The sequence below is a fragment of the Gekko japonicus genome, unplaced genomic scaffold (assembly GCF_001447785.1).
Source record: "Gekko japonicus isolate JY-2015 unplaced genomic scaffold, Gekko_japonicus_V1.1 scaffold1375, whole genome shotgun sequence".
NCBI classification, from domain to species: domain Eukaryota; kingdom Metazoa; phylum Chordata; class Lepidosauria; order Squamata; family Gekkonidae; genus Gekko; species Gekko japonicus.
Window position 1 is genome coordinate 191,465 of NW_015168087.1, and position 16,361 is coordinate 207,825.

Genomic DNA, 16,361 nt, shown 5'->3' on the forward strand with positions numbered 1-16,361 from the left:
ATCATCTAGCAAGCAAAGAGATGCTGAAGTAGAATCCACCCCAGATTCCTCCCATATGCAAATTAAAAAAGAGCTAAATGCACTGGGAGATCGTCAGGTGTTCTCTACATACAACACAGTCTGATTTCTCAAACATAAGAATACTGTATAAGGAAGACTGTTAATCTCCTAACAATGGGTAACATCTTAGGATGGAAGGCATAAATCAAGACCAGAATTAGTACAACAGGGCTATGTGACCGTTGATTAAATAGTAAGGATGGGCACACACCAGAACCCAAGCCAAAGTTCAGAGTTCACGAACGGCGCCTTTCCCCGAACACTCACCCGAGCTTCTGCTTGGTTTGGGGTTCAGCCCTCTGATGTGCACGTGGCACTTCAGGATGGCATCAGGCCCCACCCCCCAGCACACCCGCATCACCTGGAAGTGGTGCAAGGGTGCTGTCTGACATGCTGATGTCACTTCTGGGTGACATGGGTGTGCCGGGGCAGGGCCCAACGTCATCCAGAAGTGACTCAAGCACGTTGGGGGACAATGCGCATCACTTCCGGATGACATGGGCACACCAGGGACCCGACAGTTCAGTACGAGTGTTTTTTATGCTCGGGGGCTTGGTTCAGGGCCATCTGGCTCGCGAGCCCCAAACCGAACCGGTCTGTGCCCACCCCTATAGCTATGTACCAGAGGAAGGCTCCTGATACTGAAGGAGAGTGCCATCATTCACAGAAAAAGTTCCATACAACCTACCCATGGCTAGGTATTTCTCTCTCTCTCCCTCTCTCTCTCTCGGGTTGTGGCAAGGATCCCAAACCTTGTACCAAAGTTCTTAATGTACCAGAGCAAGCATGGGAAGAACGGAACGGGATGAAAGAGAACTGCATCTCATACACCACACTTCACTACCATAGTGGGGAACTTGGGGCACGGATGTGTGAGAAGATTACGCTCTGCCAAAAGCAGCTCATGCTCTTGTGCTCTCTCTTCAGTTATGCACCTCTGTACAGCTTATTATGAGCTGCGGTGGCTCAAGTGGTTAAGACACTGAACTGCAGGCTGTAGAAGGTCAGTAGTTCAGCGGTTCAAGACCCGGGCGCCGCAAGACAGGGTGAGCTCCTATCTCTAGTGCCAGCTCCTGCCAACCTAGCAGTTCGAAAGCAAGAAATTGCAAGTAGATAAACAGGGACCACTTCGGTGGGAAGGTAACAGCGTTCCATGCACCTTGGTGTTTAGTCATGCCGGCCACATGACCACGGAAACGTCTTCGGACAGCGCTGGCTCTTCGGCTTTGAAACGGAGATGAGCACCGCAACCCTAGAGTCGGCTTCGACTGGCTTTCGAGCAAGGGAACCTTTACCTTTACCTTTACAGCTTATTACAGGGAATGCAATGTTACAAGTGTGTATGCAAACCAGAAATCTACAGGTCCATTTATACTCTGCCTTTTTCCCCAATGGGGACCCAAAGACACTAACACAATTGTCCTCTCCTCTTATCCTTACAACAACCCTGAGAGGTAGATGAGGCTGAGTGTGTGTGACTGACTTAAGAGACCACTCAGCAAACTTCCATTGGTAGAGCTGGGATTCAAACTGGGATCCTAGTCTGACATTCTAACCACTATGCCACATTGGCTCTCACTGTACGGTCAACCACCAATAAGGGGAAGCCAAGACAGCCAACAGATACACTTCAGGTTTTCTGAAAGCTTGGCTTGTGAAGTGAGGACAACCGTTCAGAATTTGAACTTACCAACAGCTACATCGTAATTAAAGGCTTGGCGGTCCACCTTGTCTTACTTCTCAGTTTCTGAGTGTCTAAAGAGCAACAGGCTCTTGCAGCAGCCCAGTTTCATATTAAAAAACATTCTTAAGCAGCTGATTCCTATGTCATATTGCAAACAGCCTTTGAAACGCCTCTCAGTTCCAAAAGCCGCTGGTTGCCATGCGGCACGAACAGCTGCTCTTCACGGAAAAAACTAGCTAGCTAACAACAAGGGTTAAGCTTCCTTAGGCTCAAAAAATTGGCTTCACAGTTCTTTGATCGTGGCCATCTCTAGTCTGTGATCTGTGCACAGATTGTAAAGAACTGGACAAGGATCTGAAACGTTCTCAGGAAAACTGAAACCCCGCAAAAGAAAAGTATCACAATGTACCTCCTAAATATTTTCCATGGCCAAAATTACTACAGATGGATGCTGTTACGGGCTTTTTTGTGTTTGTGCTCATTTTGGTTTCTCAACATAAATTAAGATAGTATGAGCCCAATACTCAAATTTCCTGAAGGAAGCCATTTTCAAAAAGTGTAGGAGATTACTCATCTAGCAGAAAACTGCCTAAATGTTTTAAGCATTTTCTTCTATTTAGGAGTCAACAGCCTGAGCCTGGGTAGGACAAATATCAAAATGGCTGATCTGGAAGAAACCACTCAAGAAAGGAAGGAAAGATCTAGTTATGGATCACTCGTGCATGGCCTGGGAACTATTTAACATCCACTCTAGTTTAAACCAACAACCTAGCTTGAACCAACAACCTTCTTGGGACGACTGGGCAGAAGTACAGCACCCTGACTGACAAGCTAAATCAGTTCAGTGCCTCTGATGGGAAATCTCTGTAGAGCCTTCAGGGTGTTATGGGTCTCAGAAAGCCCCACTGAAGGGGGAAAAAAGGCTCCCAGGCCCCTTAAGGCACAACAGTAACATTAAGTTAACCACCTGGAGAAGAGATGCCACACTTCATGCCCTAAGGCCTTGGGTGTGAATTTTAAACTTCTCTATGAGGCTGAAGAGGAACAGTCTCTTTGTACACCGGTATCTACGTTCATATCTAAAGGAGCCCTCATGCAGCCTAATTTTTTTGTCCTCCATTTGCCACTAACTGTTAAAAAATAATTAAATTCTAAAGCAGTACGTGTTCGACAGTGTGGTATCTGAACGATCTGCAGCTTTCGAGCCTCCCACTTTTTCTGTTACTCTCCTAATCAAACTTGTGCTAGGCTAAGGGCCTCCTGGTTTCTTACACAGCCATGTGGCAGCAGCTTTACTGCAGATGTTGGATAATTTAGTCACAAAACACACACACACAGACATACACACCACTCCTTTCCCCCCTCCCTTACTGATAAGTTTGGCAGCAGCACAGAGACTTCTCAAGGCCTGGAAAACATTAAGGTTCATTTCAAGCACCCTTGAATGACCAGACTTTTTCGGGCCTTCAATCAAGCTGCCTAAGAAACAGATGTTAAATGGATCTAACGTCTAACACACTGACCCTGTAATTTGTAACACAAAACACATATAAAGTTTGCATCACCACAAAACAAACCCTATGAACAAAAAGAACAACATCTTTACACCTAAATTCAAATCTTGGGTGGGTTGCAGCCATAATAGAAAAGTTTTTTTAGATTTCCCCCCCCGACTATGTTTACTGTGGTAATATTAAATTTGTGTTGCTCTCAATGAAGTACATGGAAAAATTAAAGCCACGTACTAAGCACTTAATTTAAGGTATGTTAAGTAAGGTTGGGGCTCATTATGCAAAATGATTGTGCAAGGTTTGTACACTGTGTCCCTGCATCTTAAAAGACTGGTGAATGGAACTGCCAGCATATACTCTACTTCCAGAAATCGTATTTCTGGTGTCCGCAAAAAATAAACAAAATGTGATCAAAAGGAACCAATCTTAATTTTTCAAGGAGCTGTACATGCACCCAGCAGGAAACTACACCACTGTTGGCCATGCGCAGCTGCTTCCTGCACCACTGAGTTTCAAAACCGGTTTCACAAGCTGTGCAGATACATCCCCGCAATGGCTGCTATTACAAGAATGAGTCAAAGTCTCTATTCACAGCTATAGCAGCTATAGATCGTGCCTAGTGAGCAGCCAGACACACAAGCTGCAGCGGCTACCTTATTAAGGAGTGATACACCAACAACAAAGACTAAACTCTACTAGGAATTGTGGCATACTTATACCTTTTTTTTTTTGGGGGGGGGGGTCCTGTTCAACAGTAAATCATGATAATGACTTGGTCGAACACATACAGTAAGACAGTTACAGTTGAAGGCCCAGCTTGTGAATATTCATTAACAACTTCAATCCCAGACTGTGTATTTTACTTAAGAGAGTACTCCCTTACACACCCATTCTCCCCCAAATAAACTTTTATGAACTTTCTGGATAGCAATGTGCTCTGAGAACAAACCTTTCCCCTTCTCCTAACAATGAAAACCATCATATTCATACCAACTGCCTGGTGAGCATTTTTATTTATTATTTACTTATACTTATATTTATACCCCGCCCACCCTGTAAACATAACATTCGTTGTTGTTGTACACAACATTTGTTTTTCTACCTTTGGTTTCTACTTAAAAACTTACATGGGTCTCCAGGACGGGCACAGGCCTCAGAAAGTGCAGCATTAGATTTAACCCACCTGTTGAACACACTAGGAGTGGGGCTGTGCTCACGCTCTCGCTCCCGGTCCCTGGTACGCTCTCGCTCCCTGTCACGGTCACGGTCCCTTTCTCTATCTCGATCTCTCTCCCGTTCTCTCTCTTTATCTCTTCTGGAGTAATAATCCCACTGTTTGCTTGTGTCCATGAGACTAGTCCACGATGGAGCAGAACCTGGAAGGTGTGGAAAGGTGACTAAAGAGAAAAAAAGCCAGTATTAGAAAGCAAAAAAAAAAAAGAAAGCTGGAATATATTTGAAAAGTGTACTTTTCAGCTACTTTAGCTGAAGCTTAAAATGAAAGCTCGAGGATTGCCTAGCCACTTCATTTGCATGCTACTTTACCAAGTGAATAATGAAGTTTCATAGCACAAATGGTTACTACGATGAGTAGTAATCAGCACTAGGAAAACATATAAATAATTACCAAGTTTGCCCCCTTGCTGATTTTTTTGTTTAAAAATTATTTATAGTACCCTTTTGTGATTTAACTACTGTGATTCTGAAACCAAAATTCAAACTGGTACAGAAACAGAGCACCTCAAGTTTTTGTTGGTATTGCACATTTTAAACCAAAGTAACATGCAAGAACTCTTTATCGAGTGTGTTTTTAGATACAGAGCAATAATTATAAAGAAGCGAAAATCTACCAAGGTGGAGAAAAACATCTCTGATACATAAGAACTTGACATTATCATCAGAAGCAGTAAACAATTCCTTGTCAACTTAAGGCTTTAGTTTAAAAGCACATTCTGAGAGAGTTCTATTTAAGAAGAGTCATCCTCCAGCATTCCCGCTTATCATTTGTTAGCTATAGCCAGGATCCAAAGCATCGCATACATATGAAAGCTTTTCAGCTTCTGATAGTAGCATATGTGTGCACAGAGACATGAAGGGCTGAATGGAAGGGGAAAACCCCACATATACACTGTGTACATGGAAATCCTTAACACATGTTATGCTGGACTTTCTGGCTTGGATCCACCTAAAATTCCCATGGAGGGAAAAATTTCCTACCATGGAAGTACTATTTCCCCCTCTCTAATGCAACCTGAAATGATCCCAGAAATGCAGGTCCTGGGGGATTGGGACCCCCCCACAGAATAGCGTGGGGGGGAGTCAAGGGTCTTCAGTGGGAGGTGGCAATTGACAAAAATCACCCCCTTGTGCACTTTAGGAGTTCCAACTACTACAAGGGTTGGCTCCAACATCTCTACACAGTTAGCAAGACTATTATTGAGCAGAAACAAGAAAGCAGAGGAAAATTTAAGCTTGTGTTTCCACTGGCAACAAAGAAGAATACAGTAAACCATTTAGGGAGTTAAAAATAAAGGCTGCTGGGGAAGAGAGAGAAACATTGAAATACTACTTCCAGCAACTACCTGCTATAATATACAGCAGTAACATTTTAACGGCACCATAGACATAATACTGTTTTTGACTACAGAGACTTGGGGGGGGGGAAACAAAGGAAGTTTTAAAAAATTGAAAACTGGATCTTCTTCAAATCCTTCCAAGCCCAATTTTTTTTTATTCCAAAGGGATACAGACAGAAGAGCAAAAAGCAGCTAGATTTTAGTTCTTAGATCCATTCATAAGAAACTCAGTATAAACCTGTCTTCTAAATCACATTAAATCTAACTCTTCAGTTGCATTATGATCAGTTTGGTCATACATGTAAAAGCATAGATGTGGATGGGTGGTGGGAAGCCGTGCAGCTTTCAGCACCCTTAGCGAAGGATACAAAAACATCTCTTATTATGGTATACATGCTATAACAGAATCAGTTAACAGCTGGCTTCTATGTAGATTTCCTCCTTGTTGTAGCAGGTAACAGATTGCTGATTGCCATAGTTTTGGAGAAGCTTGCCACATAAGTGCACAATGAGATACTGCCATTTGCTCATGCTGCAGAATGAGTGTCTACTTCAGTTGGGACAATATAAATCAACTAAATTTGATGAGTTACAGAGATTCCTTTAGCACATGCTGCAACTAAGCTTTTCTCTTGAGAGACTGGTGTGAGTAACTAAGCTTCATTTCAAAGAGATCCCATGAAGTCATGCTGTACAGCTATTTAACCTCAAGGACACATTTGTTTTCACCCAACAGAGTATGTGCCCCCATTGGAGAAGGTAATAAAATCCTGTCTTAAATTTAAGTCCAACATGCTAATTCTCTGAAGGATCTGGGGCAGTTTCAAGTGTTTTATCACAGCCTGAGGTTTAGCTTAACTAGGTCAGCAAATTCAGGGAACGTACAATTAGCCAAGGAACCAGAAGGCATATTTATTGGTCATATCCACTCTGACCTCAGCTTGTAGCCTCTTAATAATGCACATATCGGACTACCGAAGTTTGTTCATGGTTAAGATGAGCTAGAAAGTGAATCCCAAGAGCATCTACAAATAAGCATGTGTGACTATCACAATGTTTTCTCTGACCGATCATTAGCAATGACAGAAGGGTGTTCCAGACTAACAGTGCTGAGATTTCAGAAATTCACTAACCCTTGAGTTCTTGTCCTGGGCTATTTGTCTATGTTTTGCATTCAAGTTAATGATAAAGCTACAACAGCCACAAAAGCTAAAGAAATACATCTTAAATACTGCTTTGGGAAACTTAACCGACAAAAACTTTGAATGAACTGTCAAAATGACTTAGTTGGATCCAACCACCAGGTAAGCAGAGCTTCTCTCATAGGAATGGATCTTTCCCTCCTCCCTCTTCTTGTTGCAGCCCACAGCACTCCCCCCCCCCCCAATGCTGTTTCTGGGAGCTGGACCTCTCAGGAACATCATGGACTGCGTATGTGTGGGGGTGGGGAAATGACCAGAAACCACTGATGTGGAAGCCTTTCTAAAAGCATGACACATCTGGATGCATGTTTGGAATCAATCCTGAAAAAGGGGTGATTAAAATACAGATTTTAAATGCATGTAGAGTTTGATATTCTTTTTTCTTTAGGAGACTGCTTTTGGAACATCCTGTGGAGGCATGTACCAGTCAGGACATATGCTATTTGTGTGGATTTCTTGAGAGAGTATTTGGAGCAAGAGCCACCTGCTCAGTTAGTATTCTATGCACAAATCTTCAGTGAAAAATTCATAGGGGAGAATCTGTTCAGGTATGCCTCCTTCAACATTATTCCAAAAAAAAGAAGAAGAAGCACTTGCTCAGAAGAAAGCACGATACGAGCATAAGCCTATCCTTTCTTATACTACACCGTGCACTAAGAAGGCAACGAAAACCATGCAGCTCTCCAGCAGACTCACCAAACAAAGCTCACAAGTTCCAGAGGAAGCCATTCCAGCCTGCTTTTAATGAAAGGGAGGCTGACCGTAATACATGTTGTCTGAGAACGAATGCGAGACCCCCCTGATATACGCAAGACTGGGAGGACAGTTAAAATGCCTGCACACATGCATTAATCAAGACATCTGTTTCCTATTAATAGAGTCATTTTGAACCACATCTGCTTTTTGTTACCTGAAGCAAGATTTGGGTTTGCTCATTCACAGCCACACTCTCCTCCCCATTTTATTGCAGTTTCCAGTCTTGCTCCCGTGTCCCCATAATCACACACCCAGTGTACTTTTATTCTTCCTATTGGGGGGCGGGGGGGAGTGACTTAGTTGTGCATCAGTCCCAAAGCCACGCTATCATTAAAACCCCAGCTCAAGCCGAAGGCCTTCAATTTTGAAAATAGGTCAAACTCAGAGGGATGAAGAGACGACAAGCTGAGAATCGTTTGTCCATTATTTGCAGTGGCTAAAAGACAGGAGTACCCGACTAGAAGAAAATGGAGGTGTGCGGATCTTGCCTCCTTCCCTCTTGTGCTGCTTTCTTGTCCAGAGTCTGCATAGGATCTGCACAGTTCTTGGGGCTAAAGTGTTTTCCAATGACAAATGCATGAGGGAGTTAAAGCCCCAATGAGCACACTGGTAGCTAGGCTGGTAGTTAGGTTGAATGTTAAAGAAAGAAGGGGAAACAATTCACAAAGTCACTTTCTGCTTGAGCAAAAGGAAAGGAGAGGAGAAAGCACTGAGCTGCTTTCCTGCCCTGAAAACACTGCATAGCCTGCTCTGCTGTTATGCGGTGCCTGGGCATAGTCCACAGGCTTCCTTTCCCCCTTGAACTGGGGAAATTTGCTCAAAGTTCCAGCATTCCTCTGTTCTGGAGAATAAATCACGCCTATTTAAGCAGAATAGCAGACAGCACAAAAAACTTTACACAGTAGCAGAGGCAGGGAATTGCTCAGACTCTGAAGTCTCTGAGCAATAATCCACAATTCAGAAATTAACTGCATGGCAGCACAGACAATGAGTTTCGAAATAAACAACAGTGGCCAAGGCAAAGACAGACTCTGGCTGCGGTCACACAGAACATTAGCCACGCTACAGAGACGGAAGATAGGCGGATTTTCCGGGTGCGATCACACCACAACATCTGAGAAGCGTAGAGCTCCCGTGCCGAACCCGAGGCTTCCCGCCGAAGATGCGGGGTAAAAAACTAGTACCTCCGAAGTAATAGTTTCCGGAAACCCCGGGGCAAGGGCGGGCGCCTGATTGTGTTTCCGGTGGAATCCCGTGGCATCCGGCGCCCGCCCATGTCCCGTCGCGAACAGGGTTTTTCCCCCCCAAGTCTCCACAGGATGCGCACAAGCGCCCAATGGCGCACGCACACAAAGAGGCCCCCTCCCACTGCAGCCAGGCTTGCCGCCTCTGGAGGGTCGCTATGGCCTCTGTCGCGCAGGCGGTTAGAGCGGCTGTGACAAGGGGGCCCACCTCCCCCTCCATTGGCTATGCCTCGGAGCTCTGTTGGGGTCCGGAAGCGCCTGTCCCCCTCTCCGGTAAGCCCACCACCCGCCTTCGGATGTGCAGATACGATTGCTCAGTCATGCGTATGCACAAACTTTAGTTTAAAAAAAAAATTCCATCCCATTTGCCATGGAAGCGGCGCCTAGCGATTGCTGGTGTGATCGCGCCGCACCGCTTCTTTGCCGCGCTGCAGGATCATTGTGTGATTGGCACCTGCCCCCTAACCACGGGACCTCGAAGGGACGTCTGATCGCGCAACCCCGCGTTATTTTCCTCTGGGGCAAACAGCCACGCTCCCCCCCCACATTTTCCGGCCCGTATGACCGGGGCCTCTGCAGACTTTTCATCTGTGGATGCTTTAGTTATGCACACCCCCAATTATAACCTTAGTTGTTACAAGAGACACTAACTTAAGCCATTAATATTTCATTATTGTTCCCCTATAGCGTGTGAGCACAGAAGAGGGGAAGGTGGGAGCTTTCCTAAGGATAAAGAACTTTAAAACGAGATCAGTTCACACTGCTGGATCACGGCTGTTGTATTAGATTACCCTGGTTGCTTCCCATTCACCATGACTGGGGCTATGAATTCTGTCACTGGCTATGAAACTGATTAGGTGGAATCCAATCAGCTGATATCGAGATAGTCTTACTGGATCAGCCCATACTCATGTCACTTGCACACACATCATTTTAGCCTTCCCTACAGCACTCTGGGGCTTCTGTGCATCACTTGGGGCTTTCTGGTATTTTTTTTTTTGTGATTTGTCCCAACCTGCTTTGCTGTGATGTGTTGGGAAAGATCACAACAACGCCAAGGTGGCTGACATCCATATGGGAAATAACAGGTTTTCCTGTTCCCAGCAGCACCATTTTCCATTGCCCTGCCTCACAGTGGCCATTCTCCTCCACAAGAGGAATTTCCTTTAAAAAAAATAAAAATGGTACTTGATGTATCAATGGCCCCGGTCACACGGGCAGGAAACTGCGGGGGGGAAGCGTGGCTGTTTGCCCCAGGGCAAACTAACACGCAGTAAAGCGATCATACCTCCTGTGGAGGTTCTGTGGAGGAACCGTGGAGCTTCCGTGGTTACGGAGAGGCGGCGATCACAACACGCGCCTGCGCGCAACAAAGAAGCGCGCGGCGCGGCAACCTAGTTTCCTTTTTCTGTGTACACTACGAATGCGCATGCTCCGTTGGGTGCTTGTGCGCAACCACGGAGACTTGGGGGGGAAAAAAACCTTCTTCGCAAGGGGACATGGACGGGCGCCGGATGCCACCGGAAACGCGATCAGACGCCCGCCCTTGCCCCGCAGTTTCCGGAAACTAATACCTCCGAGGTACTAGTTTTTTGCTCCGTTTTATCGGCGGTTCGCCACAGTTCAACCACGGGAGCTCTACGCTCCCCAGATGTTGCCGTGTGATCGTGCCAGGTAACTCCGCCTCTCTTCCGTCTATTTAGCGTGGCTTCTGCGCCGTGTGAACGGGGCCAATATAATGGTATGTCAGTTACTTTACACCCTACCGCCCAGTTGCTAAACTCTTTTTGGGATTTTTGGCTGAATATACCATCCAAGATTTAAACTTCGTCAAGTCCAAGTACCGTATCAATCTAACAGATGAACACCGGGCTTCATTTTTGAGACTGGCTATCAGCAATTTTACTACTAGCTGCTCAAAACTTGTGCGTGCAAAGCTGTTCTTTCTGCACGATACCAGTTTCTTCAACTTACAAGACAATCTTACGCGTACCTATTCATAAGTAAGTCCCCCCGTGCAATGGATTGCACATAGTTTGGATAATGGATGGTCAATTCTATACGACGGTATACACCAAATTAGTTTGGAAAGGGGGAAAATGACAGGCACTGGCATTTAGAACAGTACAGAAGTTGCTAGTATAACCAAGGCTTTGTGCAGTGTTGTTTATGTGCCAAGATAAAATCTTCATCTATCAAGCAGCTATTTTATAAGTAGTAGCTCCCAAGGCTCTTGAAAAAAAGAAAATTAAGTGGCTCCTGGGAAGTCTGAAGTCTGCCTTGTCCAGGCTCCATACCATAAAGCTGGTAACACTTTTCTATTCTCATACTGGATAGTTTGCTTGTACCAATATATCCTTTACAAGAAGGAGGCATTACATACAAAAATGCAGGTTATATGACTCTAGGAGAATACACTGTCTACATAGCAGTTAGTTTACCCATAAGAGCAAAACAGAGGTTTAGCCGAAAAGTACTGTTATCTAATCACCACAACCCACTGAAAAAATGCTTTGACATACTTACCACCACCATACGGAAATGCACGAGTTGAGCGACTATCATAGCCAGAGGAATGTCCACTGTTGGAAGAGAAACTAAAATTCAGGTTCTCAACTTGGTCAATTTCTTTGTTTAGAATACCCAACTTTTATAGTTCTACAGGCCTGAAAGCCAAAATAGTAGTCTTAAACTCATGTAGCGCAGGTGCTACTTTCACCACTGGTGCAAAGAAGGGCATGAGTTCCTTCCTTCCATGAGTTTTAGTGTTTCTCTTAAGACAGCTAGGAGCACTTTTGCATACAGAACTGCATGGCCTGATTGTGGGTAGTGAACTATCTTGCTTCCCACTGCCTTTAAACAATCCATTACTGGTTGAATACTGATTCTGCCCCCCCCCCCAACCTCACAATTTTATTTACCACAGAAAGAAGACAAAGTGATTCAAAGTCTCATTTAGGAATCTCTTGACGTAAATGATCTACCCCAACGCAAGACTTTGCGGAATCTCTCTTTCACCAGGTTATATTGGCTTAGGGGTGACAAATATTGTTGGGGAAATCAGATTCCAATTTATAGAGCAATCCAATGGAGAATTACTCCAGTCTAAGCTCACTGCTTTCAGTGGGCTAAAACTGGAGGAAATCTGCATAGGATGGCACTGTTAAGCACCTGGCAACAAGAAAAAGCATGAGTACTGGTTTGGTGCCTTTCCAAAAGCAGGTTACATTCATATGTGGTGGTCATGCCCCAGGGCTCAAGTTATTGGAAAACAGTACGAAAGACAATTTCCAAGATACGAGGATTTGTCCCTAATTTGAAATTTATCTCTTAAATTAGGTCATGTCATATAACTACTGGTCCCAGAGAGGTACTGAGCTATATGCACGGAGCTCTGGTGTGGGTGGCATTTGCACGTTACTGGAAGCAACCGATGTTACCTGGCAAATCAGAATGGTTCTTAAAGATGTGGGAATTATCATCAGTACTCAAACTAACAGCAATTCAAAATTCTAAGAATATTTTAATGACAAACACTGGCAATGACTGGCTGCACTTAAAAAAAAAACCCCATATACTGTTAGAAAGAAATAACTATGTGTACATTCTCTCCCTTCATTTGCTTTTAATTTGTGAACTGGATGTACTGTTTGCTCTGTAAACTGGTTCTGATTATGTACCATGACATTTCAATAAAAACTGGGGGGGGGGGAATACATGAGTGAAAGCTTTCTTAGATAATTTGAATTTATCTAATCTATTTCCTTCTAAAATATGTGCCTACATACAAAGGACAGGTGGACCTCAAATGCAACTGTCACCTCCATATATATATCCTACTAAAATCAATTTCACATTTTCAAAGTCTCCTCTGTCTAGCTGAAAGGATAAAATGACTGCTGAAATAAGTTAAATACCAAAATATGTTAAATTCTGAGGCTGAAAAGTGTGTTATCTACACACGGTTTGATTTAATTTCTACAACCTTTGATAAGTTTTATTACTTCCCACTTAGCTTGAATTAATTATCTTTATCTCATTTACCATATTTATTCAAGTGCTACTTTTCTTCTTGTAGAGAAGCCAACCAACATTTTAGGATCAGCTTAACTTTAGAAACAAGATGCGTATTTGGGTTAAGAGCAGCATGTCATTCAACAAGATGGGTCAGTGGTAGGGAAGAGAGTCTTGGAGACCTGGAAGTCAAGAGGCGCCAGGCAACGCTCCCTCTAAACGGTGGAGTCCTGTGAGCAGAAATCCTACTTTGTGAGCGACTGGCATTAAAGTTGTGAGCCGGTGACTTGGCTGCTGCATAAATTAGTTTGCTCTGGAGCCATCCTTCCTGAGCTAAGACAAAAAGGTGTGAGCCGGAGGCTTAAAAATTGTGAGCTAGCTCACACTAACCCATTTAGAGGGAACACTGGTGCCAGGAGAACTGATCTCATGAAGCTATACTACACGTGAGTACAGCTGAGGCGGAGAGAACCCAGCCTATCAGCAGAAATGCCAAAAGCAGAAGGGGGAAAGGAGGGGAAAAGGCAAAGAAATTGTGTTAAGAGCTGGGTTCAAAATCCAAAACACTGGGTTCAATCCAACAATCTATCAGGGGGAGGTGCTGATTCCTAGGGTTGCAGGGCTCATGTGGAGTAACAGCCACATGTGGGCTGCAATGGAGAGGGAGGCGAAATCATTCTTATTGCTTCCTCCACTGACGTTACTGCTGTCTGTGGAGAGAAAAGGCGGGTAGTGGCCATTTTGTACCCTTCTCCTTCCTCACTGCAGCTCACTGATCCATATGGCCCCCACAGCAGTTCATAGCAACTAGTTTGCCATAATACCCAACGAGCAAATTGCAGCTACAAAGTTATACTTTCCCTCCACGCCAGAACTGGAAACAACCACCTTTGTTGGTCTTAAAGAGACCACTGGACTTTTTTCCTACTGCTTCAGATCAACACGATGGACCACCTGGATCTATACAACTGCAGTTCATACTGTAAGCTGCTTTGGGCATATTTCCTAGAAAAGCAGCATACACACTTTTCAAATAAATGAACAATTCGAAATGGCTTCTAGTTCTACTTTGAGGCAACTACAGTTTGCAGTAATTATAGTTTGCCAAATATGGAAATTACTGCAACTATGTTTGACCCTGGATCAGAAAAGAAAAGGAATCAGGAAATAGGAGGACGAGAACATGCACAACATACAGAAGTCTAAAGCGTATTTAGAGGCTGAAGAAAATGGGGATGCAGAAATTTCAATCGAGTCCCAGTCATTAGATGGAATTACAATTCAAAGCAGTAAGCATATAGAAGAAGTACAATTCTTGTGACGTTAAGATTATTTTTAAAAATAAAATTCACCTTTCTATCGTTGGAACAAGGGAAGGCGGTGGTCCTCCGGGTGGGGGAGGAAAGCCTGAAAGATTTAATTGGAAAAAACCAAGAAGTTAATTCCAGAAAAAGTGCTACATGTTGTGTCTAGAGTATTTTAAAGTAAATCTATACAGAAATGCACGGCAGGAATGACACATACAGCAATGAGACAATTCTTATTGCACACCCCAGCAACCTCACATTTAATATACTTATTCTATGGCATTCTTGCTATTTCTAATACTTATAGTTAAAACAATATGGTTCACAAGGACAATTGTGTGCATTTTTTAAAAATAAGAGTTGCAGAAACACCCCATGTACTAAAATGGAAACCATACTATTTTTCATACTACTTTGACACACTTTTAGAACAAACAAATGTACCTGGAGGTGGCACAGTTATTGGTATACCTAAAAACAAAGAAGATTAACCCAGTCATTTCAGCAATGTATTTATATTAATTGACCAGTATTCAGAACTGGCATTATGGCACTCAGGCCATCGGCACATTAACAAGAAGAGCCGGTGGTAAACTAGTCAGTCCATAGCAGCTTTGGACTAGAGATGCAAGCAGAGAGAACTGGACAATTAGCGGGATTTCAGCTAACTGTAATGCAGTGTTTAGACACCTAAGGTCTAAAAACAGGGTTCCCTAGAGTATAGACACCATTTAAGAAGCTAACAATTTTCACATTGATAAGCTTGTTTGCTCCTTCCCTTGATTAATGAATCACTCCTTTTAAACAGAGAATCCATGGTTGATATGGAATATGTAGACCCAATTTCCAAACAATCGCATAAAGTGTTGTATAAGGGCTTTTACTGTATTCCAGATGTGTATCAGCCAGAGTGTAAGACTAAAAATAAATTGGACGCTACAAATCATGAGCAGAAGGTGCTCACAGCGACTGAACTTTCAAAGACCCCCCTTCAACCGGCATCCTTCCAAGATCTCCCGAAACTTGTTGCTTGAAGTTATGGGAGCCACACAGATAATATGCCACAGCAGATGGCAGTGAAGAGAGAGAGAAAAAGCAAGCAACTCTGCCCCAAGGCCCCTCTTATACCAATGGAGACTTCTGAATCAGCAGAAACTCTACTGGCAGAAGAATGAGGAGGGTGAGCATGCTTGAGTTCCTGTTGTTCAAAGCACTCCTCCTATCCAGTCATACATTGTTCACCAGGCTCCCCTAATTCCATCAGCTTTTTGGAGTTATTTTTTTTTTTTTGGGGGGGGGGGAGATTAGCACCTGTGAGCACCCAGCAGAAGGAGTTGGTGGAGCAAATCTTTGCCTGCCTTCCCGAAAGAAACAGCTGTTTGTCCCGAAACTTTTCTCTGAGGATCTGGAGAGCCTCACATGCAAAACATGTGATGGGGTGCTGCAGTGACAAGGAAGAATCAGATAAAGGCACTTCTTTCTCCTTCTTCCACTTGTGGCTTCCATCAGTGGAGGAGGGAGAGCGAGGAAACTGTTACTGCCCCCTGTTGCTATAAGATGGCTCTTCCAATTCTCTGAGTGTAGTTTTGGGGACAAATGGTAGGCTGCTTGGAGAAGGGGAAGACAGGGAAAGATCCACTCTGTCACCTCCTTCTGGGAAGTCTTCTGCTGAATCCAAACCACTATCATTACACAAAAAAAAGTAACCTTGTATTAAGTCACATACGAAACTACTGTTTTTAAAAATAACTGTATCGGAAACATGTAAATCAATATGCATGCACAATCCAATGTTTCAACCCACCTGTGCCTTTATATCCTCAACGTTAACAGAGAAAGACAGCAATTTCAAAAGGTAAAATTACAAGTTAGTGTTAACTGGGCCATATTGTGTGCATGTTAACTGCAACAGGACAGAAATCTTCAGATTTTTTAATACAGATATGTGAAGTGGTATCAGAATCAACCTGGGCTACAATGAGCACCCTGATCTTCAAACCACTTTAC

At 43.7% G+C, this 16,361-nt stretch overlaps 1 protein-coding gene across 1 annotated transcript in view; it reads right to left on the minus strand.

Annotated features, from left to right (window-relative positions):
• The window catches only part of FIP1L1 (factor interacting with PAPOLA and CPSF1), a 44,291-nt gene that overhangs the window by 2,029 nt on the left and 25,901 nt on the right, over positions 1-16,361 (minus strand). The window contains exons 13-18 of the mRNA XM_015414721.1: positions 14,799-14,825; positions 14,400-14,454; positions 11,560-11,615; positions 4,439-4,652; positions 2,804-2,823; positions 653-656 (exon numbers count right to left, since the gene is read on the minus strand). Coding sequence (XP_015270207.1) covers positions 653-656; positions 2,804-2,823; positions 4,439-4,652; positions 11,560-11,615; positions 14,400-14,454; positions 14,799-14,825 — 376 coding nt within the window. The remainder of the gene's footprint in view (positions 1-652; positions 657-2,803; positions 2,824-4,438; positions 4,653-11,559; positions 11,616-14,399; positions 14,455-14,798; positions 14,826-16,361) is intronic.